Source organism: Hippoglossus hippoglossus, chromosome 20, assembly GCF_009819705.1.
Source record: "Hippoglossus hippoglossus isolate fHipHip1 chromosome 20, fHipHip1.pri, whole genome shotgun sequence".
NCBI classification, from domain to species: domain Eukaryota; kingdom Metazoa; phylum Chordata; class Actinopteri; order Pleuronectiformes; family Pleuronectidae; genus Hippoglossus; species Hippoglossus hippoglossus.
Genome location: NC_047170.1, coordinates 9,759,550 through 9,787,535, shown reverse-complemented (window position 1 = coordinate 9,787,535; position 27,986 = coordinate 9,759,550). Strand labels below are relative to the sequence as shown.

At 40.0% G+C, this 27,986-nt stretch overlaps 1 protein-coding gene and 1 long non-coding RNA gene across 6 annotated transcripts; both read right to left on the bottom strand.

Annotated features, from left to right (window-relative positions):
• Nucleotides 1-603: 603 nt before the first annotated feature.
• pip4k2aa (phosphatidylinositol-5-phosphate 4-kinase, type II, alpha a) lies at nt 604-24,989 on the bottom strand. 5 transcript variants are annotated; one of them, XM_034572782.1, is made up of 11 exons: nt 23,902-24,989; nt 12,311-12,408; nt 12,096-12,192; nt 10,454-10,606; nt 9,882-10,028; nt 8,895-8,933; nt 4,929-5,045; nt 2,014-2,127; nt 1,076-1,316; nt 808-911; nt 604-700 (listed from the first exon to the last, which is right to left on the bottom strand). In XM_034572782.1, the coding sequence occupies exons 1-11, from the start codon at nt 24,040-24,042 to the stop codon at nt 620-622; spliced, it is 1,332 nt and encodes a 443-aa protein (XP_034428673.1). In that variant the 5' UTR covers nt 24,043-24,989; the 3' UTR covers nt 604-619. The 5 variants fall into 5 exon arrangements, with proteins under 5 accessions (XP_034428673.1, XP_034428675.1, XP_034428676.1 ...); XM_034572784.1 differs by having other exon boundaries at nt 4,938-5,045; nt 23,902-24,962; XM_034572785.1 differs by having other exon boundaries at nt 4,938-5,042; nt 23,902-24,962.
• On the bottom strand, nt 6,042-7,609 carry LOC117754103. Its single transcript, XR_004612355.1, has 2 exons — nt 6,339-7,609; nt 6,042-6,285 (listed from the first exon to the last, which is right to left on the bottom strand). It is a non-coding gene; the product is annotated as an uncharacterized LOC117754103 (long non-coding RNA).
• Nucleotides 24,990-27,986: the final 2,997 nt, after the last annotated feature.

The window sequence follows — 27,986 nt, the reverse complement described above, 5'->3', positions numbered from 1 at the left end:
TTCCTACTTCCTGAAATAAATTTGCATTAGACGAGTCGCAACCTACGCGTCCCTTATTTTTTTAACATCATACTCAAGCTTTCTCTCTGCAAGAGGAACCTTGAGCCGAATTCTGACCCCTGCATTCTGTATCATTTCATACCCCCCCCCCCCCCCCCGAACATCATAAAGGAAAAGATGAATATAAACAGCAACGTATTTAAAAAAAAAAAAAAATGCAGGGTGCTGGATGTTATGTTAGAGGCAATAAAAAAATCAGCCATATTCCCACATAAACAACCACAGACAAAACAAAACAAAATACGTAATGACTTGAACACTTGCTTTTAACACCCTTATCATCCAACGTAACACATGAACAAAACTCAGAGGAAGAGGTTAAATGTAAACGAATGATGTTTTTAGCTGCAGAGCGAAGCACCCCACTGAAAGAGAGAAACAAAGAGGGAGGGATGAGGAGAACGAGTGAGGGAGAGCGATACAAAGCCATCACAGCACTTTGTGGTAATTCAGCCTCTCCGTGGGTTTAATTTTTCTCTTTTCTTCTCTGCCCGGCTCCCCACTTGTCCTCCCTTTCCCCCACCCAGTGTGCCTCTGTGACCCCGTAGGCTCCTGGAGGCTATGACAGGATAGTGGTGATGAAATCATAAAACCTCTTGGAGTACTGCTCCGGGTTCACGGTGGAGATCTCTGCCCCGGCCTGCGGAGGGACACACACAAATGACATTTAGACAATGTACGTTTATAGATCTTTTGTTTTTCTTTTGAAAAGAAGCGTTTGAATTGTCCTTGTAGGCAGCTACACACCCCGTGTTTGACAGTCTTGGCAGCATGGGCAGCTTTCTTCTTGGCATCATAATGCTGCAGGATGTCTATGATAGCCATGAAGTAAACCTCCTTCCTGGGAGCACCTGAAGTTTAAAACAAATGCATCCTAAATGGGAATCTGAATTTGTAAAGCACTGCCACATAAATAAATCTGGTACTATATGGTCTGATAACTCCCCAGTAGGGGGAGCTCTCATTGTGCATTTAACATTGTGCTTCAAGCCTGAGAATGCAGTTGGCTACTCACTATCATTGCTTTTGATGGCATAGACATCGATGGTGGGATCAAACTCTCCAGGTGACAGAGGCTTGTTGCTGTCCAGCGTGTTGCTGGGGCTGTCAGGGGGCGTCCCAATGCCCCCTCCGTCACTCTCTCCCTCCTCGTCTGCCTCGTTGTCCTCGCTCTCCACCTCCTCCTGCTCGGATCGCTCCACGTCGTGGATCCCCACCAGCAGACTGTAGTCCATGAGCTTCAGCTGGGCCAGGAACTGGGGGACGATGGATGAAGTTTGTGGAAATAAGAGCAAGAGTGAAGATGAGGAGCATAGATAGCAAAGTTAAAAAAGGAGGGTAATTTGAAAGAGCGCAGAAAGAGAAAGAGGAAATACATTAATAAAAGGGAAGAGAAGACACCGTGTGATGTTGGGACTTACAGCTTTAAAGATTTGCAGCCATATAATATTTAAAGGAGACATGTTATGTTAATTTTGGGATTCGTTATTTTGAATAACGTTAAGCCCAGAGTGCTCTGATTGGACAGCCAGCCCACTCTGTTGTGATTGGTCAAGTGGTTCCAGCATGTGTAGGAAATAAATTTATAATGTCACGTGACATCATGATAACCCAGAATCGGCCAAACTGTTGACAAGGTGTTTCAAAAGCTTCACGATCTGTGGTTTCTGTGGGTAGAGCTCCCTTTAATGCAGACTTTTTAACTTTGCAGAACTTTTACTTAAAAACATACATACACATCTATAACAAAGTCGAGGAAAGAACTAAAGAAGCCTTATGTCTCCTTTAAAAAGACAGCTGTCGTGCTAAATTAAATGCATCAGAAGCTGCTGACAACTGCATTAGTGCACCATGGATTTCTAAACTGAGAGTCAACACAAAAATGTTTGACTCAGTTTACACTGAGCGAGCAGAAATCCAAATTTGTATCCATATCTAATTGTTGACACTTACCTCCACGTCTTTCCTGAGCTTCTCCAGGAACATTTTCTTGTTCTCGTCATCAATGCCGATCTTCTGCCCATCGTTGATGAAGTCATTGTCCTTGTAGGTGGGCAGCTCCTTGGCCTGCCCATTAGTATCGACCAAATAAAAACAGAAAACAGTTAAGACCACACCACACGGCTGTTTGAAACTGAGAGGCACGGCACTGTAGCAAGTAGAGCTGGGCAAAAATGTGACAAGAATTCTGGTGCTTAAAGTCAAGTGTCAATTTTTGTGTCAGCTCCTCCAATCAGTTTGAATCCTTAAATATATTTCACATGAAGGTCAAAAACTGCCCATGAAGAAAATATCTACTAAAAGCAGTAATATCAGCATCAGTGTCCTTCATCCTTTTTCCCCAGATTACTTTAAACTGTAAATGTTATTTCATAAAAGACAGCATATCACCTTGTTTAACATTGTTAATCAGGGACTATTTCAATATGCAAGATAACAAAGATTAATTCTGATCCCAGTAATGAGTCACATACAACGGTGTGTTTAAATTCATCCTCCTGATAAAGACAATCCTGCATGTTGAAATACCCAGATAACATAAATGAGGCTTTGAGCCTGTGGTTTGTTAGATAAGCCTGTCTGATTGAGCCAAACACAAAATATTACTGGTTAAAATGAGTTGGCCCACAGAGTACAGGCAGTTCTGTCCAAACTACGGCCGACCTCTTTTCAAGCCAAATGATTTGACTGTATCAACCAGCATGCAGCATGCTCACAGCAGGGCACAGATCCATCTGATGCACTGATTTGCATTGTTTTAATATTGTTAAAATTACAATGTGCAGTGGTTTAAAGATTTGTTTTGCATCTTGTAGATCCATACACTTTGTGCCAAGACAAAAAAAAACAGAAGATGTCCAACTCAAAGCCATGAGACGTCCTTATTGGCACCGGGCTGGACACCGAGAAGCATCCACTTTCTATCCGGTTCGATGCAGAGTATATTCTCCCTTTATACGTCTTGATTTTTCAGAAATCAGATTGTGATTTGCAGCTAATAAAAACTTGTATTGCTCTACAAAGCCAGCATATCACTGACAGATATTCCCCTACAACTAGAGCAAAGCCGTTTCCTATTTAGGTGTCTATCTACTGGGACTATCACTCTTCTGAACCAGGCTGCTGCAACACTGCTAGCAGCCTGTAGAGGGAAGAAGGTGTTATGTGAGGGGGGGAAACGGGGCCTAGTTCTCAGTCACTGAGGAAAAAGAGAGCAGGAAATGAGGTAACAGGGCAGCAGCAGCAGCAGTTGAGCTACTACAGTGTTTCTATGGCAGCAGGAGAAGAGCAGCGACACATAAACAGCAATACAATGAGCACACACCGACACACACACATACAGAAAACAACTTTACACAGATGAACACAAGAAGACATCTCACATTAAAATAGGAGATTTCAGCACATATATAGATCGAAATATATACACAGACATAGACCTCCAATTTGCAATTAATATGGCATGAACGACTGACTAGACTGAATATAGATAAAAGCAACAGAAAAAGTAAACGAGGACGCAGCGTCGGTCAGACTGCAGAGAGCAGACCTTGACCTGAAAGCATTTTTCCACATCTGTCACCTCAACTGACACTCGCACAATCATCCGCCGCTCTACAGGTCCATTTTAATTGTCTTTCCTTCCTGACAGTCGTTCTAACTGGTTTATTATGTCATGTGCTTACGTCCAGTCATGCATTGGATTCTGCTTTTAAGGCTGTAGGTGTCTCGACTCGGGGAGTGGTGCACTACATTTAGGTAGTAAGTAGAGGAAGAGAAATATATATATATATATATATATAGAGAGAGGCAGAAGAGGAGAGTGGGTTGCGCCTGTGCAGAGCTGTGTGACAGGTGAAATCCTCCCCCAGTTCAAAAAGAAAATTATTTTTCAATTCGTGTCTCCCATTGGCTGATAGGAAAGCAGTTCTTGGTGCTTTCACTGCCACTCCTCACCCTGAACACCTGCTCTGAGTAACTGATGAGCAGGTACGATCTCCTGTGAGAAGTGTGGAACTGACGCAGCTTAAATTGACATTGAATTAGAAGACATAAAGAAAACAAAACAAAAAAAAAAAACATTTTAGCATTGATCTCTGATATTCAGTGAGGAACATTTTTTTAAATAAGAATTAGAGTTTGGCGTATTCGTTACACCAGCAGCTCTTCTTGTTCAGGAAGCCGGGGATCGTGGGTAATATCAACTAGTGAGTTGTGTTTCAATTCAGTGAGTCGGACTACGAAGTCAGAGCTCAGCTCAAGACATTGATAGTCTTTGTTTTTCTCTACATGAAAACCACTTAATCGCTCAGGGCGCCTAGTATTGCTTTAAGGATATACACTTTTTTTTTTAATCTTCAAACTCTTCATTAAATGTTCTTCACTGGATAAGAAGACAAATTAAAATGTCTATAGTGTTTCTATTACAGCTGTAGTTTGCACACAGTTCTGTTAATTAAATCATCTGCTCATCAATTTGTACAATGAAACATTTTAAATACATAAAGAAAGAACTTCTCCCTCGAGCATTATTCATCTTTCTAGTTGTGCAAGTATTTTCATCGTCCATCTCTGGTTCCTGATTGTTCTTTTGACCACGCAGTTCCCCCCCTGTCAGTTCCGCCACCTTACTCTTTCACTTCTTGCTCTCCAGTGTTTCAGATGTGTCGTTGAGTGAATGGTGGGAACAAAAATAGAACCGGCAAAACTAAAGATGAACTTTGTGACAAGTTGAGCAAATGGTGACTGTAAATGGATGAAAAGTGCGGAAACGAGGAAACAAAAATTCTCGGCCGTACAAATAAATATCAATAAAGTAATATTGGTTTAATAGATCATGCCTGGTATAGGAGCCCTGGTTTTCTTACATCTCTTACGTGTTTCATGGCGCAGTAAAAGCGCGTGGCAATCCGCAGTGTTTGCAGCCTTTGCTGAACGTTACCAGATTTGGGCCGCGGGGGCGCATCCTCTGGTTGGGGCGGCTGCTAGAAGAGGGGTCAGCGAGGGAGGGACGGTAGGGGTAGAGGAGAGAAGAAAGGAGAGAGGAAGGGAGGAAGGAAGTTGGAAGTAAAGGCAAAGTGTTTAAAATGTAACAGAACACAATTTTTTTGTTTGTTTTTTGTTTTCAAATTGATAGAGGGTTGGAAAGGGCATCAACGCGAAAGATCCGTATGATCAGTATAGATTTTTATAATTCTTAGACATCTTTACACTAGCAATGTCAAGAAAATGGAGTGGTTTTTGTAATTATATTATTTCCATGATCAATTTCAAGTCTAAAATTCCTAAAGCCCCTAAAGATTATAACTAAAAGTCCAAATGTATGAGCTGTATTTTGTGGACGTTTATCTCTGATCTGCCTACACTGGTATCATGACGTGGAGAGAAAGGAATCAGTCTTGTACTCTGAGGACACTACGAGCTGGAAATAAGCAGAGCAAGGAAAAAACTGTTAACTAATTTGCACTATAGGAGCTTATATTCTGCCGAACATCTATTCAGCTGTGGGACTATTTCTACGAGCTTAAAATACTGGTGGCTACTAATAAAATATCAAGGCACGTCACACTCAGTCATACCAACACATTAAAGCCATGTGCCCCCAACGGAGATACCAGCCGGCGCTGGTGTGAGGAGAGAGAGGAGAGTAAACAAAAACAACAATACAGGCTACTGAGCAGAGACACAGGTGGTGTTTCACAAACCAAAGACCAGCAGCTGTTTCATAATATACAAACACAACCTCCACCGCAGAAATATATTGCTGCCACAACATTTTGAAAAAGAGATAAATATCTCAAGTTTTATGTGAAAGGTTTATAGCTATAGGAAGATATTTCACGTTATTACAACACATGTACTTGTCACATTATAAGCGGAAATGTTTCAAGTTTTAAAACTTGTATGTCGCAAAAACATGAATATACCTGGCTACAACGGTAGGAACTTTTCACATTATAAAATTATAAAATTTTCTTTTTCTGACATGGCAGCAATATGCTTCTGTCACAAAATAAATAAATAAATAAAAATACTGCAAACACACAAATCACCTAAATGCTAAATTGTGGGTCAGCGTCCTAAATCGGTCATGAACAGGTTTTTGAAGGGAAACACAAATAAAATAATCTCTTTTGATTTGATGGGCCTAAACAAGACCAATTTACCTATTTTGGCCTCTAGTTAAAATAATATGGGAGTAAATAAAATGAACATGTGCCCTCACTTGGTGAAATGCTTTACGAAAAAGTAAATTGCAGATGTAAAGTTGTCAAAACCCTGAGGCAGCAGCTACAAGAACGGCAAAATGTATTTTATCAAAAAGAAAAAAAACATGTTTATGTGGGTAGAACAGAACATGTCCACGACGTGCAACAGAATTGGGGGGGGGGGGGGGGGCTGGTGATCATACACGTCGATATGTGTTCGAAACTCATGGAACTTCAAAAAAGATGCAGAAAAACATCATATACCATGCAGATACATGCATGAGAGGGAGACAGTCATGCAGTCAGGAGAGAGCTCTGCCATGCTTGTTGTTTGTGTCTGTGTGTGTGTGAGATACAATTCTTACACATACACTGTAGCTTCTGAACAAATCACATTATTTTCCACCTTTCATTTGGCACAATAAAACCACTTCTTTATTTTAGTGGCCAGCTGCAGGGTGTACGAGTGTAATGTCCCCGTACCGCTGTTCAACAACAGGAGGACTCTGTGAACAAGACACATTTAGTCATAGCCACCGAGCACTTGGGGCAACTGCATGTGTCAGATTCTTCTCTTTCATGTCTGTGGTTTAGTTGTCTCTCTGAGATCTGATGTAAGTCGGGTGTCAACGTGTGTGCACGTTCAGAAGTATGTGATCACCGAATGCATTTTGCGTGTAAGTACAAACAGTAAAGGTTTCATCCATGGTGGTAATTATCATATCAGATATAATGTTATTAGCTGCATTTAATTAAAGATAAAGCACAGTATTAATCTGTGAGTCTTTAAAAATTAAAATCTTTGTTCATGTTAGCTTGGCACAACCTATCATGTTGCTGCTAATATATTTTTGCTCTACTATAAATGGTGTTTCACACACAGCTGAGCTGCAGACAAGTCCCGACGTAGGCTCACATGTGTGTTAAATCCGCAGCTGCTTTATGTTTCCACTCATCTGTTTTAACCCTCATGTTTTGTTTCTTCTTCCATGTACAGGAGGCTAGAACTTCTTTGGGGATTCCCTGAAGTCTGCCATGCCTCACTGCACGGTGCCCTGCGATCAAGCCCCTGTCAAATCTAGTGGAAAGTTCAAACCCCTCTGGGTCAAAACTATGGAACAAAAAACGTTTTCATGGTCAGACAGACTTTTGCAGAGCAACGTGTGGAGCCATGCAACGAAGAAAATAGATCTCTGGACAACCATTCCCTATCAATAACGCAAAGCTAACAGGTCAAAAGAACAGTGTCACAGTGTTCAAGGACTCTGTCAACAACTTTCATTGCATAATTATCTAAAAGTTATATTGTCCGTATCTGCCAAAATATCCATTCTTATTATTAACTCATACAATTTCTAGATTTTTTTGATTGTTCGTTTTTAGCGGCAATTCAGGTGACTCGGTACAAGAGCCACAAACTCAAAACAACCACACATACCAACAGCAATATTTCCATCACCGTCAGACACACAAAATCTCGTCCTTATATATACCTCACACACACACACACACACACAAAGAAAAGACATCATACACAGAACTCCTCAAAAATCGTGGGACCACATCTGATTGAATAAAACCAACTCACTCGTAGACACACGCAAACACACACAACCCACAATCTTTAACACAAAGACAGCAAGCAGGGGAACTGATGGCACAGCAGAAGCGAGGTTAGAGGGGATGAAGCAAATTAAAGAAACAGGTAGCGTGCAGGGACTAGAAGGGAATGGGGTGATGAAGTAGGTGCTAACTGAAGGAGATGGATATTTTGCTACTGTCATCCCCACCCAAAGGGGAAAAATAAAAAGCCGATACCAAAGTTGTGTTGGTTGGTCCATTTGGGTGATGACAGTAAGCCTGGAACTGTTTGAAGCTGTGTTGGTCATTGAAACCACTGGAAACAGTTTGATCTCTCTCTCATTCTCGAATTGTCCACATGGCGTTTCAAGAACAATAAGGGACTCATTTCCTATATGTTACATCAGTGGTTAAATTAACTGAAAGAAAGTTTCAAAGTTTCGTGTTCAGTGTACTTTTAAAACGATGTGCCCCAGTTACTGAACACTATTAGACAGCCTTTGTTCCTTAAATGAAAAATGTCATCGACAGTGCATAAGTGTTCCTCTTGTGAACTCACACTCGATTCCATCTGAACCAGCTGCCCATTGAGCAACATGCTGATGTGCTCAAATGACAGTGTTATTAAATGTCCTGTTTTTTTATTTACTACACCACAATAAAATACAGGAGGAGATACATTAGTTTCACTGGGTGCACAAGGAAATAAATAGAAAAAGTGGTTTACGTATTGACATGCAACGCTGTGGTGTTGGTGCGGATTGATACTCTCAGTTCTGAGAGAAAGATGAGGAACGAGCACCTAAAATATTCCAGACACTTTCAAAAAATGCAGGCGGTTTGTTTTGCCATATTTCTTCTGATTTATCTGTCAATTTATGACGTTTCTAACTGTTGCTTTTAGTTTGACGCACTTTGCTTTATTAGTGGTAGTAGTATTGTATTATTGCCTGTTTAAAGCATACAGTAAAAAGTTACGCCCATGTTTAAACTTGTGTTAAGTATGTATAGTAGTGGATCCTTGCTCACGACAGGTGCCTGTACCTTCTCCTTGTCGCTGGCCTCTCTTGCCACGGTAGAACCCTAGATAAAAGAAAGAAAGGAAATTACTCTCCATTATAGTTGTTACTCAGGGCACTGGAAAGTCTTGCTTCAGTCCTTTCCCTCACCCCCCTTCTTACACTCATTCTTGCAGATACTCAGAACCCTTGTGCATGCCTGAACACAGGAGCTCAGCCAATTAGGCAGGCGAGGCGCAACATGGCTTAAAATGGCTTTACTCTGCTCTGAGACAGGTTGTCTGTCTACAACCTGTTTAAGAACATTCATTACTCAATGACTAATTTCTTTAATGTTAAACATACAACCAAACCTCAGTTGACCAACTATTAAAAATGCAGACTTAACTTGTACATGCTATTCATAAACTATTTGCCTGTGAAGCAACAAAAAGGCCTTTTTTCTCACATTTATATTGTTTTGTCAGACTGGGGGACAACAAAGGACAGGTGCGGTGCAGCTATACATCAGATTTTGATTATTTTTTCTCAAAGTACTGGTAGAGGACGATTGCTTGGCCTAACTTTCCTGAGAGCATCATTCAAACGTCTTAAAAGGTTTTCAGTCCCCAGCAATGTTTGAAGTGGATTGGATGACCTCAACTATGCACCTTCTATGTTTCGACAGGGGTAGGACATGTGTCATGTAACCTCCATCTTAACCATTACAGACTTTTTATTCCAGGATTTCTTAAGAGGCTAAAGTCCCTCTGTATGACGTCTCTGGTCCTATGACACAGTCATCATCAGTGACAATCATGACACATCAGTTGGATGGTTGTGTAGTTTGTATACATTATCTACCATCTATATTTTACATTTCTCATCAATCACAAATCAATAAAGCAGTGAAGTTTAAAGTCAATCAAATGAGTAGTTGTATAGAAAATCTAAATAAACAAACAGAAATAGATTAATCCATTTAAGTATTTTCTAACAACTCTTCTTTTCTTGATGTGTTCTCTCCTCCTACCTTGAGATCGTATTTTTTGTAGACCGAGAGGCGATGGGAGAAAACATTGCGTGTGACAATCATGTAGGTCTCATCTCCATCCACTGTGAGTCGGTACATCCCCAGAAACTGAGGCAGAAGCGTGTTGCCATGGCACTCCACAATGAACTAGTAAAAGAGAGCATGGATTATCATTCACGTCAATTCACGTGATCAACTCTAAGGTGATAAACAGACAAAAGAGGACCTACTACATCAGCATGGAGTCTTCGAAAATAACACAAATCTGTAACCTGACACTTTTGGTCATTTACTCCAACTGGAAAGTTAAAATGTAAATTTTGAGGATAGGGGTGGATATCAAAATTCTCTATCTGTGAATCCCATAATCCTATTTTGTGTAACTACCTTCAGATAATGACAGTAAAATAATGTCTCTGCAGTCATGTGGTTCCCTAAGAGACTGGATTTAATCACAGTCAAATTCTATTTAGTATTTTGAGTTTAACAAAGACACACTGTTTTAGAAAACCTATCTTATGGAAGAATCAAGAGTTGCATTTCTATATGTATTAATCCTGGATTGTAATCACCTGATGGTATTTCTTAAGAATGTTATGCATTTCTGCCACATCCTCGCTGCTGATGGTCTTGATGACGTAGCGTTTGTCATAAGAGGTGTGGAAGCGGGCCCCGCTCCGTCCCTGGGCCTCACTGTTCAAGGGAGCACTACGTGTCAGTGAGTTCTGAAAACATGCAGAGAGACGACAGAAAGGAAACAATAACGAGTTTAATCAGGATGATACACACTGAAATATCACTATAATCTTCATCACCTTTTGACCTCATGCATTATAAGATGTAATTGTAATTTAGTTTATATCAATGGTCTGTCTCACTAAATGCACATTTCTTCTGTCAAAACCCAGACTGGACTCTAATATTAAATAACTAATGGTGAAATTACATGCTTTAATTAGGTGAATGGTTAACAGAGCCACTCCTCCAATGTAATTTGGATAAAGCTCACACTGCAGTTTGTCCTAGCTTCTTTGTGTCTCCCCTCTAAACATATGGAATTCTGACCCCTGTGCCCGCCGCCCATCCAAAGCTTCACACAGACGCAAACAGCTGCTGCCCAGACTTTGGAGCTCAAAAGTAACATGATCCAACACCCCTGGCTCAATGCCTCATTCTTCAAGAATTCCCGATGTCCTCTGCCCTTATCTCCCCCTTCCCCTTGTCAACCCTTAGCATTAATTGCTTGTATTTGCAAAGTGAGATCTAACCTTTGAGGCCACATACTAAAACAATTGTGAAGATGAATTCTCTTGTGTTCAGGCCCCAAAATTAGTTCCAGTCTTGTTTCTGGAGGTCCCTAAAAACATAAAAAACGGAGACATCCACCTATAGTCCAGATGCTGGAGGAACACTGAAGTGCTGTTGTCACGGGCTGAAAATGTTTAAGAGGCCCTTTGCCTGAGGCTGGCAGAGATGAAAAGCCCCCCAAAAAATGTCTCCGCCATGCATTTATTATAATATGAGGAAAAATTATAAATATGTTTGCATCTCATTAAAACTAAAGGTTACTGGTGCATATTGTCAAAAGAGCAGGCTTGCACCCCATTGGCTGTAATGAGGAATATTATCAGTGTAATTAGAAATACTGCTGGTTTTAGAGCAAGGTCACAAAATGGACAAACAAATAAAACCTTTGACCACAATGTGACTCGAGCCTCGTGGAATAAAGTGGTTTAATGTCGAGAATGTCACAGCAATCTCGAGTACTGGCCGCTGTCTTAACACCCCGACTGCCCACTCTCTTCAGCCAGCCGAACACTGATGTAAACATGTGAGAAGGACAGCTGCACTGAACTGGGACACAATGACCTCCAAGTACTGCCAACTCACTGGCTGCACTGGGAAACGGGGATTTAGTAGGAAAGAGTGGAAAAAGGAAAGGAAGGCAAGGAGTGGGCTAAAACAAAAGAGGGAAAGGAAAGAGAGCAACGGGAGCAACACTTTCTAAGTTAAGACTGTGATCAAATTTGTTTTTGGAACGGTTACAAGTGTTTAGCGTGTTAGCAGTACCCGATGGTAGAGTTTATTTGGTACAGAAAATGTATGTGATTGTAGGACAATTGACACCAATTGATTAGTACAAAGTGACAAAAAGAAACTCGAAATCTGACCAAGAAGAGGCAGTGATGTTGCTTGTCTGTCTTTGTGACGTACCAAGAAATCCTGATCATCGATGCCAAACCTCTCCCTGAGGTTTCGGAACACCAGAGGGCAGTACTCCTTGAACTTGAAATGGCTGGGCATGTTCTCCCTGAGCGCGCACACAGAAGAAATCAAGACATCACAAGTGACATTTTGAGAGATGCTGTGGACAAACACATTTTACAGTTTCCTATGCATTGTGAAACAGAGTGAAAAAAAGAGCTTACTTGTTGAAGAGGTGGTTGTCCACTTTGATCTTCGAATACGCCTTGAAGTCGTCTGGCATGAGCATGATGGGAATCTGAACATGGCTTAACTCATTTATCTGTGCAGAAGAAAACAAACAAAGGAACGAGGGAGCGATCAGTGATTTATCCAGGAAGACCTTATTGAAATCACATCACATTAAAATGCTAGAGCTTAGGAATCTAATAGCCTTGGGGCCCTCAGGGCAAAATTTGAAGATCAGGGGGATCAACAGTGAGAGGACTCCCTGTAAAGGCAGCAGCAGAGCCTAAGCCATATGATGACAAAATATAAAGGTTAAGTTTTGATCCAGGCCATTATTGACACACATTACACACACACTGTGTCTCAGTAGAAGAGCGACACGTATATACATATTCATGAAAGTGAGGCTCTGTGTTGCTCCTGCAACAAAGATGATCATGTCATCCTGGAGTCTGTGATGTTCGGATATTTTCTTATCTTGATTGAGTGTATTCTAGAGCAGATATCATCAGTGTTTCTCTTTATGTTGATGATGGCAATGAAAACTTATTTTAAAATCCGTTGAGGCCAGCATGGAGCACACATCAATACAATACTCACATCGGTCACAACAAATCAGGACATTTTAGGCAGTTTTAGGAAAATGACCAGAAGAATCACTGAAGAGTAAATTGAGTTTAACAACATCTTAGGGCATATTTGAATCATACCTATGACGACAGTGAATAAACCTAATACAATGAATTAACAGTGGGGCTTCAAGACACATAAGGTGCATTGCAGGAGTTTCCATTTGGAGCTGACCATGCATCACATGGCTGTAATACATAGACCTGACATTTGTTATGAGTCAGGCACAGCTTGATACACATAATGGGTGTGTGCGCTCACGTAGTCGCTGTTGGCTCCAGGCAGCGAGGCTGGCAGGTTGCTTCAGTCTATTAATAACTTGTCATTCCACCAATCACATTTGTACTGCAGGTGTACTGCAGAAACTCAAACACAAACTCTAATTGACTGTATAACTCACAAAATAAATGTGTATCTCTTTACAGTAGAGTCACAAATAGAGCTGTGCAATATATATAAAAAACACCAATTATAATAATATATACTATATATATATATATATATATATAATAATATAAAATTTCACATTATTTGCTATCCTTTATTTTATTGTGCAACTAATCGCTCTTTACAGCACCGCTAACGTCTGCCACACTCCGAAAACAAATATTGAGGATTTTCTATTCGGGCTGTGACTTTCAAGAGAAATTGTCGTCCAATAATTATTACAGTCATTGTCCTTTGTGTAAATCATTTACAATATCTGTAAGAGTGTCTCCAAGAATAGAAAATACAGGACAGAAGAAGACAGACGAACATTATGTTTTCAATACAACTATAATAGAGGATTTGCTTCCCACAGTGACTGGGAATTCAAGTACTGCATTGGTCTCCCTACTATATTAACAATCAATCCACCTCTTCAACATGTCCATGGCATGAATGCTCATGGTTTTCCTACGGGTCAATGTCAACATATTGTATTAATCAAGTCTTTTAATAGGAAGTGCACAGCCGGCTTATGCCAAACCCATGTTCAACACTAGTCTGGCATATTAAAAGTTTGTCTGACAGGAGATTTTCAGCTAACCACTTTAGTCAGCAAACTGGAACCTTGCTGCCAGCCCCTGTCTTGGGTAATGAGTGTGTTTAATTGGTTTTGATTTCAAAAGAGAGCCAGCTCAATCTGCTTTACTTGGAGGCTGCCAGCAAAAAGAGTGCTTAGAGTACAGGACAGGATTGATGCTATTTTTAACACAACATGCTATCATCTTCACAAAGGGAAGTAAAACTGCCACTGATTTCACTGTTAGTTCTGTTGTAATTAAGTAATTGTGCTGGTAATTCCCATGTATTACATAAACATAAGAGTGGGCCAGTGGAAACCTAGGGAGGGGGTTTAGCTCAGAGGTTGTTTGTGTGAACTGGTCCCAGGTCTCTGACTGATCAGTTCACTTGCAGAGTTGGGGTCTTATGGACTTTTGTGCCATAATTCATACTGAAACTTTAGCTCGAAATCAAGTGATTGTGCCATGCATGGATATATATCAATTTGAGAAGCTGTAAGATCAAGTAGATATTAACAGTAACACTTAGATTCATGAAATTGTTTAAATCTTTTTTTAATTAAATGAAAACAATGTAAGTAAAAAAACAACAAACTTTCTTAACTGGTCATGTTAAACAAAAGCTTGTCCAATGATCTGCCTTCGTACTCTATTTCAACTTCAGCTCAGCAAACATGCATCCACTGATCAGAGCAGCGTTTCAAGGTTGTTTAATTTGTCTACACCACTGTAACATTGTCTTACTAGAGGTGAGAGTTACGATTCAAACCAATATCTGTGGACTTTACATATTCTTTAGGATTAATGTAAGCTTTTAAGCCGTGGAAGAGACAGAGAAGGAAGATGAGAACATAGCATCACTGTGCATCATTGATAGGATTAACAACAGAAGAGATTTTTAAGATGGAACCTCTGAGATAAATACAAAGAAATACAAACATTTGACACAATAAAATAAATTATAGCTGGAAAATAGCACAAATAATTTGGAGAGGAGAGCATAAGTGACAGAACAGGCCCACAGATGCCATATCTGAGTATCTTTTTGTGTCCTGGTGTGACAGGCACTGACGTCACACTGATGCTATAGGCCAGATGCATTCTGGGTACTCAGTGGCGAGATGTCGCCTAATCAACAAAGCTGCGTTTCACACAAGGGCACAGACAATGGCAAGCACACACACACACACGCACACACACGCACGCACACGCACACACACACACACACACACACACACACACACACGCACACACGCAAGCATGCACGTACACACTCTGTGAAGACACTAGTGAAGTAAATGTTAATTCAACTCACAGCAATAGAGAGGATTGACACATGCATGTATGTCAAAATGGTAAAAATACCTGTATTTGTTCTGTATATTTTGCTGGTGCCTAGACGTGCGTCTAATCCAGTAAATTGAATTGTCTCTTCGAGCACCAAATCCACATTAAATAACATGAGCTCCTATTTAATCTGCTGAGGTCTTGTCAATTTTTCTATCTGTTAGTTTTGTTTAATCAGACGCATCCACCGTATCTGCTTATCTTCCTGCAGCTATCAAACTTGCAGACAAATTTCTCACCACCACTTCCTGTTTGTCTCCATGGTGACGAGGACTGGTTTTCCTGCCCAGAGTGAAGCAAGTGTGAGCTGTTGCTCCATTAGACAGGAAGTTGGTGAAGACAGCATGCTCTGTCAGCAGCATGTCATAGTGTTATCTCTCAGAAAAATTACAGACAGATGACTTGCTCTTTGTAGATGACAGCCCACTTATAGTGTTGACAGCACAAAGATTATAGCAACTTTAACACTACAGAGGATTGGGTAATTTCGTAAGTGCAAGCGAGAGTGGAAGTAAGCACCTCCCAAAGCTAGAAATAATTAAAAAACGACTAATAGGACATGCCTTCAGGATATAAAACCTGTAGGGAGACATTTTCCAATGAACAGGAAACCTAAGACTGTCATCTGTTTTATCTTCTCTTATTTCTGATAACATAGGACACTATAAAAATAGTTACGGAGTTTCAAGCTACAACTAGAATATGTTCCTCGTGTAAAAAGCCATTATTGTGATATCAAGTTCCCCTTGTAAAGTACTTTCGTTTGTGAAAGTTAAAGGTCACATACTATGCCACAAATCCATCAATATCATCAGACAATATCTTTGTTTGATATTGATCATGTAGACTCTGTGCTGCAGTGAATCCACTCTTCCTAATATTATCAAGACAAATGTTCTGGGCAATTTCCAACATTGATGACAAGAACAGGAACTCTAGTCTGCTTTGACATTTTTATATAATATCCCAAAGTGTTTCATTTTAATAAAAAATGGAATAATCTCAGCATGAGCATGGAATAAGAAGGTTTGATATATATATATATATATATATATATATATATTGGTACGTGGTATGATGCACAAAACATATTCGATTACCAGATGCTTGCATGGCCTACTTATATATCACTGGTGTATATAATATGTATGCTCCACACTTAATAGTATGTGCTCACAATGCTATGCGCCCAGCATAACAAATAATTCAATTTGGATTTACTTAGAATTGGAATGGACTCTGTTTTGACACTGATGTTGCCCAATATAACAGCAGGTCCTGGTTCCAGTATTTTTTTTACATAAGTACATAATTTAAGTTTTGCCTTCAGCTCTTGAAATTTGCCCTAAAAGGCAACAAGAAAGTCTGGACCAATGCCAATTTAAAAATGAAAACCAGGGATTAGCTGAAGACACGCAAGAGTCAAAATTCAATATTTGTGAGCTAAAATAAATTGAATTCTTAAAAGACAAGCAGAGTACAACAATAAATCTGAATAGGCGAATACCAGCGAGAGGGAGAGAAAAGCATAATTAAGTGCACTGTGTATTTAAATTTGTAGTCATATTATACCATTACCCAGATGTTAAAGCATCAAGCTGTCAATTATGTGGGGGTGATGGGACGTGTTTTGAAGAAACAACTCCTAGACTGAATAGTGCACTGCAACACACTTCCTCTAAGCCTATTTACAAGATATTAGAGTGTAAGTGGCTCTAATTAAAGTGTAAGCAAGTCTGACTGATCATGTAATTGACTTATAAATAGGGGTGTAAATATATTAGACAGGAAAGTGGGTTTGCAGTGTGCAATCAATTCAATGCAGCTGTTTTGGTGGTATGTTTATACAGAGACAGCTTGTAAACTCATCGACATTCATGTTGAAATATTTCCCCAAGTAACGCACATGCACACATTTTTAAAGGAATGACTCAGATGCAAACAAAACAGTGAGCATTAATCAACTTACTGTCGTCCATATATCTGGTATACTTCCTGACCACACCATGATATTGTTACACCACAAATATAATAATACACAGCATAGATACACCCAGTTAAATGGAGATTAGATACCTTTTAACAGTAAGACGGTGAGCGTTAAAGGTCACATATAGCTGCAGTAGATTGTACTGAGCGTGCACTTGACCTTTCACTGACTGCTTACAGAGGCCATTACATCATTATATGACCTGTTATGAATCCCAGGACAATTCCGAGTTTTAACAATATCCAGATAAAGACATACAGGGCAGAACCCAGAAGCCCTTTTAAACAGGAAAGCCCTGAACACAGCATTACACTCATATCTGGGTGTGTGAGTCAGGGATTCATTGACTAGTCCATAAAAAAGGAATGGATACAAAATAGAATGTGAAGGAGAATGCATTGAACAAAATAGAATAGGCCCTATTATTAGTATTTTTGATTGATTCACTGAAAAAAAAAAAAAATCACATCAACGTATTGAAGAGACTGATTTGAATAACTGATCAAAACATATATTTTAATTGTAAATACCTTAATCTGCCTGCAGGTAAGCAGTTGGTGTAGAGAGCAAAAGAGGCAGAACACGCTAACTGAAATGTATCAGCTATCATCTTTTTAATGCATCTGCATTCTAGAGATTAGCAAAAATGTCTTCAGGACATAAAACCCCTACAAATAGCACCGCTGTTTGTGTTTTATGTTGAGAAAGTTAGATTTGTGTGATAGAAGAAACTACTCAGATTGTCAACACTGTACGGCAAACTGATGGCAGAATCTTGTCCAGGATTGCCGCTGTCTACAACGGAAGCCCCAAAATATTGGCTGTCTCCCCAGAGGCTTCTTCAGTGTCCCACGATAGCCGAGACTGTAAATACCTTAACACTATGGAAAATACCTGAATGTATTGAATTAATTTCTTTAAAAAACTTGTGTATATCTTTTCGTTTAAACCACAAACATTGATCAGCCCTCAGATAAGAACCAAACCTTCCGTGCAACACCTTTGACAACTTCAGTGTCAGCGTGAGCCCCAACTCCCACTCCACCTCCATCCGCTCACAGCCACAGCAAAGAAAGGTCAGCCAAACGCACCGACGATAAAAGTGGAAAGGTGGTTAAGGTTAATGGAATGCTGCATCTGTGTGTGTGCGAGTAAGAGTGAGAAAGAGCAAATTGTACACTGTATAGGTAAACCAAACCTATACATTGTACAATTTGTCACCACTTTGGAAATATTTAACGCTGGAAAGTCCCACAGGTAAAACAGCGAGGTGTGTCCCATATATAAGTTTCATGGGATGGCACTACTTAAAAGGTCTTTTATTTTCAGAAACAGTGGCTGCAAATCAACAGCTGTTGAAAAGAAATAATAGTGTATCCTAGATTTATTTATATATTTGTGTTATTTTTCAGTCATGACTATCAAACTAGATAATAACAGAAGTTCTATGCCATTCATTCTTTGTATGCATTTGCTTTTCAAAAGGTTTAACCTGAGCCAGGCCATACAAAAATGATAGTAATCATAATTTCCAAACAGGTCTAGCAGCATACAGCTATAAAAATAGCTTATGTAAGTTATTGCATCTGTTCTCTGTATCGGCCAATAAACAAAGTCCACATATCAGAATCTGTATGAGGAAGGGAAAAATGGTAACAGAAAATCTTGAGGACAATGTCAGCATCTCCTAAAGAGGTTATTTGTTTTGTAGCAGTCACACTTCGATCCATGTTGAAACAGTGAATGAAAAATGACTCAGGTCGAAATAGGTAACATTATAGCTGTAATCAACATGTACACACACACACACAAACACACACACACACACACAAACAGGCAGACAGCTCAGCGAGTCTGTTGTAAAGTCCGTGCTATGAAAGGCCAGCTATTAAAGGATATAGTGGCTTAGACTGACTGTGCAACAAACAGGCTTAAGATACTATATGGCCTGTCATGTTGAGTGAATCAAACACATATGCATGAGGCAACATGTATCACATCTCAACAAGGAGTGTGCCATGAAACAGTGACATTTTTTGTTTGGAGGTTTGTTCACTGAAACAAACCTCAAGTCACTTCCAGAAGCTCCTTTATCTGCCACTGCCTGAGGGTGCCAGGATGTAAAACTCTGTTTCCCTCACCCATAATCATCACACACGAGCTGTACATCACTCCTACAGATATTTATAGAAAACCCCCATCTTATGCAATCCACAGAACCAGACTCAGCTACTTGGAATCAGACAGAGAGGTGGGACAAAGCAAAGAAAGGGGACAGAGAAGGGCGTGGGATGAAAGTGAGCAGCATGGACAGGATGACACGAAAACTGTGAATGAACCTCCAGGCTGGGGAGAGTTTAATGGAGGCAAAAAAATACAGGCGCGAAACTAAGACAAACAAAAGGAAAACCTAAGAAGGCCCCAAATAAAAAAGAAATATTAGTGAAATATATAAAAAATGTTAATGGGCTGTCTCTTTATGTCACTTTAGTGTCACAATACTTTAAAACAAAGGGCAAAAATGTTCTGTATCTTTAGGCCTGTGATAATATGAAACCAGAGGGTATCATCAACATTATTTGTTGTCTTAACAAAGGACAAGAGCAGGTGACATGCAACAGCAGGTTAGGAGCTGGTATACTCAAAGCTATGATTACATAGGACTTGCCTCAAACTGTGACAATGCAGCTTTTTTCAACTGGTGATACATCTACACAAACGTGGGCAGTGGAACATATTCTGACATGTTTCTACTCAAAGATTTGTGTGAATTACTGAAATGTAGACGTAGACCTTCTTTTATCAACTTCAGACAACCAAATCATTCATCTGTAAAGAAAAAATATATAACTAAAACTATAAGAACTATTTTGCGATGTCATGCAGACTAAAAACCGGCAAATGCTTTTGTGATTAATTTGAGATTGATCAGACTCTCTTTAAATTTGAGCTTTTGCAAACCTCTAAGCTTCAGTGGTGTTTGAAATTGAGATTTCCACCTCAAAAAAAATGTTTTAGCTTTGGCCTCAATCCATTTATGTAAAACCATGAGCTGTGTAACCTATTTAGGCTTTGAGGGACGCAAGTAAAATTTCAATGTATAAGGATTTAACTCAAAATGGGCAACCTGTCAGAGAAGGCTATTTTCAGCAAACCACACACCTTTAGTCATAAAATTAAATTTCAAGATAACGTATTCCTGGCTTTTTTTCAGACACAAAATAATTCTGATGACGCCCTGGGCCATAAAAATGTGTAAGTTATTAATGTACTTCTTGGTAGTCAATAAAACTCATCATACAAAACATGTTGCTTCATTCCCCCGGTAGAGGTAGTGCCTATGGCTCTGGAGATCTCCGCGGTCAGTCACCGCACTTGTTATGCATACAGTCCATGAGGTCAACAATGTCATCACAGACCTCTACTGAGGGGTCAGCACAGAGTTGCAGACACGGGTGGAAGTATAAATTGAAATTATTGTTATTATTATTGTTTATACAGTAAGTGCTGATGATAGGTTGCACATGACCGTTTATGTCTTTTTTTTTTTTTTACAAATGTATTTAAAGACAAAAACTTCAATTCATACACAGAGCATTTTATTAACCAGAAGATGTAGCAAATAGGCTACATTTAGCTATGATAGACCCATGAAATATACCTTTACATAATCTTATCTTAGTCTTGAAAAAAAAGGTTGTGGATGAATATATGTAGTTTTCATGAACAACAATTAGAGTATCTGTAGATATGTTCATGTGTTTGCATGTTCCCTTTGCAGTCTGCTTACATTCCCCAAACATCCCTATTATTTCTTTCTCTAAACTGCCCTGTTATTTACAGTTTAATATTAGTTTTGCCAACTCCATCCTTTAAAGTAACCTTACATTATCACTCAGGGGGATGTCAATTTTATTTTGCCCAATGGTATGAGAAACAGAGTACCTTTTTAAGTGATGAGAAAAACAGCAGGGGAGGTAGCCTAAGGGATAAAAAAAAAGGAGATGTGCTGGCTCTGCTCTGTTGTGCAATCCAGGAGAACAGTTTGAACATGTAGATCCTCCAAACATGTAGATTTGTATGGTTGCGAGGCAGTGGCTTCATAGTTCTGAGACACATGAGTAAGACTGAGGACGTTTGTGATATGACCCTAGATTGCACATATTACTCTGTTGGACATGCATGGACACAGATAGATGATCTAAATGATGGTAATCAATTTAAATCTGAATTTGTTTTAAGTGTAATCCTGGGGTTTGGACAAATCTGTATCTGCTATTGCTGTTGCTCTAAGAAATTGAAAGCATCATGATTTTAACAAAGTTAAACGTTTACTGTGTGAAAAAAGTGAAAAAAGCTCCCATGAAAACAAACTACAATCAGAACAGGATAACGTCATCTAGATTTGGTTTCATTGATATTCATAAATCATAAATGCTCTCTTCTAAAGTCAGTTCAACCTTCTACTTGAAATCTCAGCTGTGTAGAAACATTCTGTCTCTGTCCTGCTGTTATTACAGACATGTCGGAGCTTGCCGTGACCTCTGAACTCGCTCGTGGACTGTTCTGTCGGGCAGTGACATTTAGCTCGAGGATGACAAAGGTGTATGGAAAATGGTTAATGTTTGTTCCAGGGCAATTTTTTTTTTCTTACTTCTGGAACAGAACCAGCAATGTCAGTTTCACTTTGGGTCTCTTCAAGAAAGGATTTGAGTTTCCTCAGATGAGCGTTAAGCTGATAACAATCTTCAGCTTTCATCTGGATTTCCAGTGACATTTAAAAAGTAAAATGAATTGACTAAATACTGCATAGAGGCAAACCTGGTGTGTACCTTGCTTTACCCCCCCCAGGCTTAACACCACAGCCAGGTGACTGTAATCCATCACAGACTACAGCTTAGATTCAGATTCAGCCCTAAATCGTCTTGGCCTCATATACATTAGGTCATCTAGACGCTGTGTAAGCCATCAACTGCCTCTGTTTGAACCTTTAAGCATCTTTCACACTGATATCCATGAAAGACCCTTGGATTCCTTTACCTAAAATAGAGATATGGGGTTTAAACAAAACATACTAACTCCACCCAATCATAATTCATAACACTGTTAAATTGTTAAAGGGGTGTGGACATTACTGTATCTGAATTTTCAAAGCAACATTAAGAAACGGAGCCCAAATTAGGCAAAACCATCAGAGCAAAATTGGCTGCATTTTTCAAACAAACCGCAAAAGATATGATGCAGTTTAGCATCATTATCGTTTGCCCAAAAATGACCTGTATAAAACCAGTATGTCAGACATGGTATACAGTTACAGAAAGGTAACCTTTTGTAGTGATGTTTACAGCGGCCAGTTAGTTAGAAAGTTTCACTCTGTGTTTATAAGTCAACCACATCAAATGTGACCCATTAACCTAATACCAAATATATATTAACGGGCAATTATGAAGCTAGTCAGATTATTATATATTTTAAATTGAATTAATTCCTAATTTGCCAAAGAAGCCACTTCTGGTTGTGCTCTTTCATGTGTGTTGACCACTGCCACATGTAACAAATATCTAGAAGGACAACCACAGACAGACATGAATAAAAAGCAAGAAAGCGGAGAAGCACCAAGTATCTAAGGGCCAATACTTTTCTCTTTTACGTGAACTATAATGTTGTCATCGTTTACACTAATAGGCCACAGGAACAATTTCAAACACATTTTTAAAAGCAGAGGTTTTTTACTGCAGGCTGCTGCCCACTTTCATCTGCGTTCCCATGTTTATATATTCAAAAGCACTTCTCCTCAAATTAAAGCATCAGATAAATCCTTCAGTAAACAGGCTGGCTTTTACTGAAGAAAGGATGAAGGAGAGTGCAAGAGCGAATGAACTGAAAGCCCCAGAGATTAATACAGCCAGAGTCCATTGATCGAGCACCATCTATTAGTGTGTTATAATAATGTGTGTTAAACATTTGTTAAAATGTTTAATACTTGGGATTGAGTGCCAGAAACATTTGTGTGTCCTCCGCCTGCCAAGTTTGCTCTCCCTCTCTCCTACACATGAGCATTGGCCCAGTGCAAATATTCAGCAAAAGGAAGAGAAAGAGAGCAGAGAGCAGAGATAAGCTGTCTTGCATGGGAAGATCTGCTCTCTCATGACACATAGCCCCGGCAGCTTATACTGCATGTGCACAACAGGAAGCCAAAAAGAGAGAGTTCACTTTATGTACACACACACACACACACACACACACACACACACACACACACACACACACACACACACACACACACACACACACACACACACACACACACACACACACACACACACACACACACACACACACAACCCTAATATCATGGGAGTTGTAACTGTACAAAAAGCTTACAAAAAAACCCACTGCTGATGATTTACTGTATGAGTCCAGCACCCTTGCAGCCAATCAGACATTTACGGTGAGAGCACCGAGGCCAAACAGCTGGACAGATGTCATCCATGGCTTGTCAATCAGCTGACAGATGACAGCAAGTAGCTAACGCTTCATGTGGCACATCACAAAAAAAGGGATGAAGGGGAGACATAACTGTGAATCGCAGTATGCGGATTAGATGACTCACCGAGTGGTTGACTCCCCACATGACCACGCTGAGCAGAGGGTCGCTGGCACGGAAGAGCTTCACTTTCTGAGCGACGAAGTGCTTCTTCTTGGTCTTCGTCTTGCTCGCAATGGATGCGGCAATGCTGATCGCCGAAGCCATCTTAAAGCAAACTGGCTGGTTGATGCAGTCTGTGCGATAATCTGGACAGAGTGACCTCCTCCCCCTTCAAGCTGGCGCGGTGGCCACCGGTTCACGATGCAGCGACACCGACACTGTTCATTTAGCCTGCTCGCAAATCAAAGTGCCCCGATTCTTTCCTCCTTCATCCAACGCCCCGCACACAGCTTGACAGACGCTATGGCCCCTGAACCTCGACGAGGATTAGTATGAGAAACACACACAACGTGTTTGAGTTAATACTGCTGCTGTCCTTCGCCTGACAGACCGCCGCTTCCCTCAGCCCACATCACAAGTCACCTCTCTCCCTTGACCCGCCTGGAGCTCTCCGCACCCCCGCGAGCGAGCTCTCACTGAGCTGGCGTTAGCATAGCCGATTAGCTAGCTAGCTAGCTGGCCAAACATCAACCGTTAAATTTCGTTAAATTAATAAACGCATGAAACGGTAAAAACGTGAAGCGGGGTCACACGAGCAAAACTAAATGTCGCACAGCATCAAAGCAAACCATTCAAATGACACCTTAATGGAGCCGAATGGCGAACTGCACCCGCTCCGCACTACCAGCTAACGCGAGTCCCTCCGACCTTCGCTTCGCTAGCGAGCTGACGGCACAAAGCAGCACTCCGCTCGGCAGCTAGCTGCCACTAGCCTGCAGGCTAACTAAACGTCAGCTAGCGTTAGCGGCGCGGCTCTCCTCCTACGCGTCAGTCCGCAGAGACTCGGCTGTATCCTGACATGTTGCTGCCCCCGTTTGAATGAAGACGCCGGGGAGCGGGTGTTTGGATGCGCGGGTGACCAGCTCCGTCTGCAGCAGCGGCAGCAGCAGCGGCGCTGAGGTTCATGTGTGCCGCTGTCAGATGACAGCTGGACGGAGGGGAGGTGACAGCCGGAGCGCTCTGCAGTGTCTGCAGCGCTGATTCGCTGCAACCCCCCCACCCTCCACACGGCCTATGCTACTTTTCTCTGCCTTTTAATAGCGCGCACGAGCCTATTTATAAGACCAGGTTACATTTGCATTCACATGTAAATTCACATTCACAATATAGCGTAAAATGCATGGCTACCATTTGACTGCGGTCAAGTGATCAAGTCCTTGGAGGGAAAAGCCCGAAGACTAACGTTGAAAGCTTTAATGCCACTTCTTAGTGAGGATTTATTTGACTGCCCCAAAGGACATTAACACGTACAATGAAATGGAATATAATATATATATAATTTATGAAAATTAAAGGCCAATTTGGCAATTTTTTCATTTTGGCACTCATAACCTGCTCATATTAAATATTAATATAAAAAATATCACTCTTGTCCTTTGCGACCCTCACTGTCTGCAAGCCAAGTTTCAGGATTTCTTTTTTAATATCTGTGTCATTTCCCTAGGATGAAACTTAAGTGAGTAAAACCTTCTGAAACTTGACTTGTTTCCCACAATGTGGGTCACCATGAACAAGGGTGAGTGGAAATATCTGTGTCACCTCTCAAGGATTTTCTTTAAATAATATTTTAAATGAGTAAGTTATGAGTGCCATAATAAAAAAGGAGCCAAATTGGCTTTCAATTTTCAGAAAAATCATATATGTAATATTAAATTTCATTATACTAGTTAATGCCTTGTGGGGCAATCAAATCAATCGTCCATAAAAGGTGTCATTAAACTTTCAAGGTTTGTCTTTCAGTGACGGACCACATGACCACAGTGGCATTTGCAGGTGGGCATATAAGTGTGCATGTGTGTGTGTGTGTGTTTGTGTGTGCACATGTTCGCTTTTGCCTCATCTAATCATGCATTAGAATAATAACCTGCATATCAACTCACCCCCCCCCAACCCCCCCTCCCCTCCATAATATGGATTGCTTTAGCTGAGATTAATCATGGGCTCATTTCAGGCTGCCCCAGTGATGGTGTACCACTCTACCACTGTCTTTAGAGGACTTTGGCTTTCTGGTGCAAACTGTGCTGATCCTTCTGCTCACACTGCTGAGATGTCAGTGCCTCACTTTATGAACAGGAGACTCATCATGTGCTGCTGTTGCTGTAGAGCTCATTTGTTTTAAGACTCCACCTCAATACGACCCACACAGGACAGATCTCCATCCCTCGACATACACACGTCCTACAAATTCCACTGTGGTTTTTCAATATTCCCACTATTCATATTAGGACGGATTCAAATCTGTAAATGTGAATTGTGTAATGTAAATATTAATCCATCAACACACAAACCCAGATTGATAAAATACCTTTTATTTTAGTTCATTCCTTTTTTCCATGGATTTTGTATCTAATTATTTCCTGTGACCCTGGTTTAAGTTATTGACCTGTCATCATTAATCATATTTGGGTATTTAATTAATTTATTGATTCTGGTTTAAATTTACATAACTTGTTTGTTATATGTTATTTGACAGATTTTCTTATTTATTTTGAGATTTAATGTAATTTTATTCTATATATATTATTTGATTGATCATGCAAAGTAAAATTGGACTGTACTGTCTACATATTCTCTATATTTTGTACTTTGTTACTTGTCTATGTCAGCTTGGCCAAAACACACTGTAACATGATGGGAGTCAACTTTACTCGATCCACAAATTAAAGTCTACAACGTTCTAAGACCATTAACCATCAACCTATCCAATACAACAATAACAGTTAAGAAGCTGAAACTCACATTTGAGCTATTTAGCCCAACGTAGCAACGGTTGCCTAGCAACGCGGGGTCAACCTCCTTTTCCCAAACACTGGACTTCCTCTGCTTCTTCTGTTCGGCTCACATGCTGACTACTGTAAATCTGCATTTCCCTTCGTTTGGAAACACAGGTGAGTCTCAATCTGCCTCTTTGTGTTGTCAAGCCACGTTGTTTGGTTCGCTATGTAGTTGAACTAGTAATATCCACGACTGCAGTTTATAGAGATACTTCCAGTGAGCATGTATTGAGCAGCTAGCCTCCCTGCAAGCTAACCGAAGCTAACCAATAAACCCGGTGTTGACCTGTTTGTTTTTTTTATTCTGTGACTTTTTGAGAGAGCTCAAGTCGTGGCAGCGGCAGATCGTAGAGGCACTTCCGGTGGCAACAGAAACAGACGCTGTTATTAATGTATCATTAATGTGCGTGCCTTGTGAACTTCAACGTTTTTTTAAATATTAAAGTCACTTTAACCTTACTCAATAGCTTTGCTATCTTTGACATGTAAAACCTGCTGTTTGTGTTTGTGTTTGTTATTGCAGCTCTGTAGCCCTTTTTAAGGTTCCATTATTAAAATGTATCATCACCGACACAATATGTCATTACAATAGACAGTGCTATAATTTAATTCTTTAATTTAGTTATTATGATCTGCATTTGCACAAATTACTCAAACATAAAAAAAAGGAAAAAGGCGATTATTTACACATTTTGATCTGTCATCAAAAGCAAAACAAAAATTACTTTTCAAGTTGTACTTGGTAACCTTGGTGGAGATGTACTTGAAATTTCTGGTTAGCCAGGAAAGTATAAATAACAGTTTGCTTCAATATCAGTACATTTCACTTTATTTGAACAGGATAAGCCAGCCTGTAGCAATATAGCAATATTGCTACAGGCTGGCTGGAGTCATTGTCAGTTAACTGAATTCATATAAATACTGAAGACATGAGAATAAAACTTGGTTAAAAAGTAGAAGGTCAGTAGCTGTTTGTTGTGTACAGCTTTGCTTGTCATTTGTCTAGCATATGCACTGATGCTTTTACACCATAGAAGTTCATAACTCATAAAAAATATTTTGAAGTTGAAGGAGTAACAATGAGTCTAATAAGAGTCTGTGGAGAATGCCTATGAGATCCCGCCAAGGAAAACATTTGGGCCAAAGTCAACTCACGATAGTAAATAAAACTGTAAATGGTTTATATACAATTGGAAAGTAACATTTTGTGAGTAT

Coding starts and splice junctions, on each gene's coding strand:
- pip4k2aa (XM_034572782.1), bottom strand. CDS start 24,042: ATGGCTTCGGCGATCAGCATTGCCGCATCCATTGCGAGCAAGACGAAG. Junction 12,409..23,901: donor TGTGGGGAGTCAACCACTCG/GTGAGTCATCTA, acceptor TCTTCTGCACAG/ATAAATGAGTTAAGCCATGT. Junction 912..1,075: donor TGCCATCAAAAGCAATGATA/GTGAGTAGCCAA, acceptor TTTAAACTTCAG/GTGCTCCCAGGAAGGAGGTT.